Source organism: Ahaetulla prasina, chromosome 3, assembly GCF_028640845.1.
Source record: "Ahaetulla prasina isolate Xishuangbanna chromosome 3, ASM2864084v1, whole genome shotgun sequence".
In the NCBI taxonomy this organism is placed as follows: Eukaryota; Metazoa; Chordata; class Lepidosauria; order Squamata; family Colubridae; genus Ahaetulla; species Ahaetulla prasina.
In genome coordinates this window covers 63,476,856-63,479,607 of record NC_080541.1, presented here as the reverse complement: position 1 = coordinate 63,479,607, position 2,752 = coordinate 63,476,856, and the positions used below count along the sequence as shown (strand labels likewise).

Here is a 2,752-nt window from a genome sequence, read left to right as displayed (position 1 = left end):
TGCCCTCTTCAAAAAAATGTCATTGGATCCAACCTATCTGGACAATTTTTATTTAGTCTTCTACCTCCCCTTCTTAGAAAGGTGGGAAAACTCCTATTAGTATCCAGCAGGCCCAAGGACTAAGGCCTACATAAAATAAATTTCACTGTTATTGTGAAATAAACGTTTACAAATACTTCATTGTTAGGTACAGCTCCAATTCAATTTCAGTTCGAGATCTGAAAAGATTCAATATTGTATCATTTGAACATATAATCTGAGATACCTGTTTTGGTCCAATACACTATGATATTTTTTTTAAAAAATTGTGAACTGTAGGAGATGCCAATTTTTTTTTCTTTTTTGGTAGAAAGGTAAAATAATAATAGGAATGGTAGAAGATATTAACCCACTCAAATTTCAGATACCCCTTCAAGGCTTTCATCATTGTACAATTTTGAAACAGGCCCAATACCTCTCTTTAGAGCAAAAAAAATAATAATCAAGAATTCTTCCACTTGCTACATCAGTTGCTAACATTAGGGTCCAAAACAGGAGTCATGACTAACATTACATCCTGGCAAAAACTTTTTCATTTATCTGGGAGACAGATACAATGAAATCTGAACAAATTTATAAAATAAATAGGAAAGAGGACAAAATGTGACTGATCTTTAATTACTATTGCTTAGGTTACTTTTAATTAATGACAAGGAAGTGGTTCTTATCTTGAATATGCAAATTTAGAACAGGGTCCTATCAAGAGAAAAGTTACTGGGTGCTTAAGAAAGTAGGCAACAGAACACAGAAAATATTTCTGTCAGGGAAGAAAACTAGCTACACATGCATGTGGAAAGAGCCAGGAAGTTTCCCAAATAGATGTTTTGTATAGATTCCTTCTTGTTCCAAAGCATCTCTACAAGATTTTCATTCACTCACATAATATAATCCACCTTTACACCAGCTGTAAATAGCTTTATTGTGAGAACTGACCAGTTGGCAAAATATTGAGAATGAAAAAGGAACCAAGAACAAATATGTAAGATGTGTGATTGAGCAGTTGTTCACTTAAGATGAAGAGAGAAGTTGTTCATTTAAGGTAATACAGTTTAAGTCACATGAGTTATCTCCTATCAATGTATTGTGTAGCAGCTGAGTGGTGAACTCATTTTTAAGACTACAATTTAAAGCTACGGTTACAATAAAAATCTATATATACAGAATTTAGTGGGAAATACTAAGAAATCTTTTCATTTCAATAAAATAAGTCTCATCTCTTCATATATCCCTCACATATTGGAAACGTATGCCACAAGCTGCTTTTACATGTGAAATCGTGTAGATAAGTGCAAAACCTATGATTCCACAAGATTCCAGTTCTCCAAACCATACTTAGCTAAGCCATTGTCCCAGAGTTTTCCACAAGTTAAACCTCCAAACCAAAAACAGGATGTAGTGTTTTGGATGTTATAAAATTGGCCTATTTCATCCAGTACCCTAAGGCCAGACAATCCACATTCCTGCAGGCCCCTACCATTATTTAGTGTGTACATTCACTGTAGTGTTGACCTACACTTTATTCATTTAAAAGTGTATATCAAATTAAATCCAGCTCAGAAAAATCATGATTTGTAGGACAATTCTAGCTGTGTAAACATAGTATTTGTAAAAAAAAAATAAAAAAGCTTATGAAAATGACTTTTGCTACTTATGTATCACAATTTTTCAAAGAATATATACAGTATGAACAAACATATAGTTAGGAATTCCGACTTCTCAGATACACATAAGTGATAAGAGAAATATTTTTAATTTTCATTACCTATTTTTAAAGAAATTACAATCTAAGGAATACAAACAGAACAATAGTATTTCTCCAAATATTACCGACCCTACATACCAACCACAATTTAATTTAAAAGTGAAAATACTCCACTGTGAAATAGAAAATCCAAGCCATTAATAATGAAGTTCTGGTATCCCAACACACACAGAACTCGTACACATGAAAGAGCTGTTGAATCATGTAAGCTCTTTACAAGGTTGTCTAAAGAAAATGCCCACTAGTACAGATTTCAAAACAGGGTAACATTTCTACTGATTGCAGCAAATACTGGATCCAGACTCACATTTCAGTGCTTACAAATTTACTAGTCTACAACTTTATACAACCCAACAGCATTTTGCAGCAGATCTCAAGCGATAATACCTTGGAAATTTATTTTGCAACAAGTGTAACAGTAAGTGAACCTGTAGTCCTTGGCAACGTAATTTGTAGTCCTATAATTTGTAGCAATATAATTACCAAATTCTTTATTCCTTAAATGTTTTAATTGGCAGCAGTTACATTATCATATTACTACATTATAATCAGATCTTCATACAGTACTGTGACAACTGTCACGATACAGCTTTAAGGAGTCAGTGTGGCAACTCTGTACCTGAAAACACCCTGAGTATTCCAGAAAACTCATCTTTCGTTAGAAGTAGGAACCTAGCCATACCACACAAAAAGTAAAAGGCATAATACATATACTGTATATACACCACATACAAACAACAACAAAAAACCCATCTGTCACAGACAGGCAGCCATGACTCAAATATAAGCATGCCCTATCTTGGTTGTTTCCTGCATATGCTTAAACATAAAAATATAAAACAGCTGTCAGTTTGGATGCTTGATCACGTCATCTGTATTTCATTTTTTCCTTTTAAAGTTTTTCAAATGCAAAAATCAAGTATAGACCTGGAAGGGAAAAAAGTCAAATAT

The 2,752-nt window shown here is 33.3% G+C and overlaps 1 protein-coding gene across 3 annotated transcripts in view; it reads right to left on the bottom strand.

The window, feature by feature from the left end:
• Positions 1–1,766: 1,766 nt before the first annotated feature.
• Positions 1,767–2,752, bottom strand: part of RNMT (RNA guanine-7 methyltransferase) — a 24,108-nt gene continuing 23,122 nt past the window's right edge. For all 3 annotated transcript variants that reach the window (XR_009154300.1, XR_009154301.1, XM_058176156.1), the window contains one exon: positions 1,767–2,728. Coding sequence is in view for 1 of the 3 variants with exons in the window: in XM_058176156.1 (XP_058032139.1) it covers positions 2,694–2,728 (35 nt within the window). In the remaining 2 variants the exon portion in view is untranslated. The remainder of the gene's footprint in view (positions 2,729–2,752) is intronic.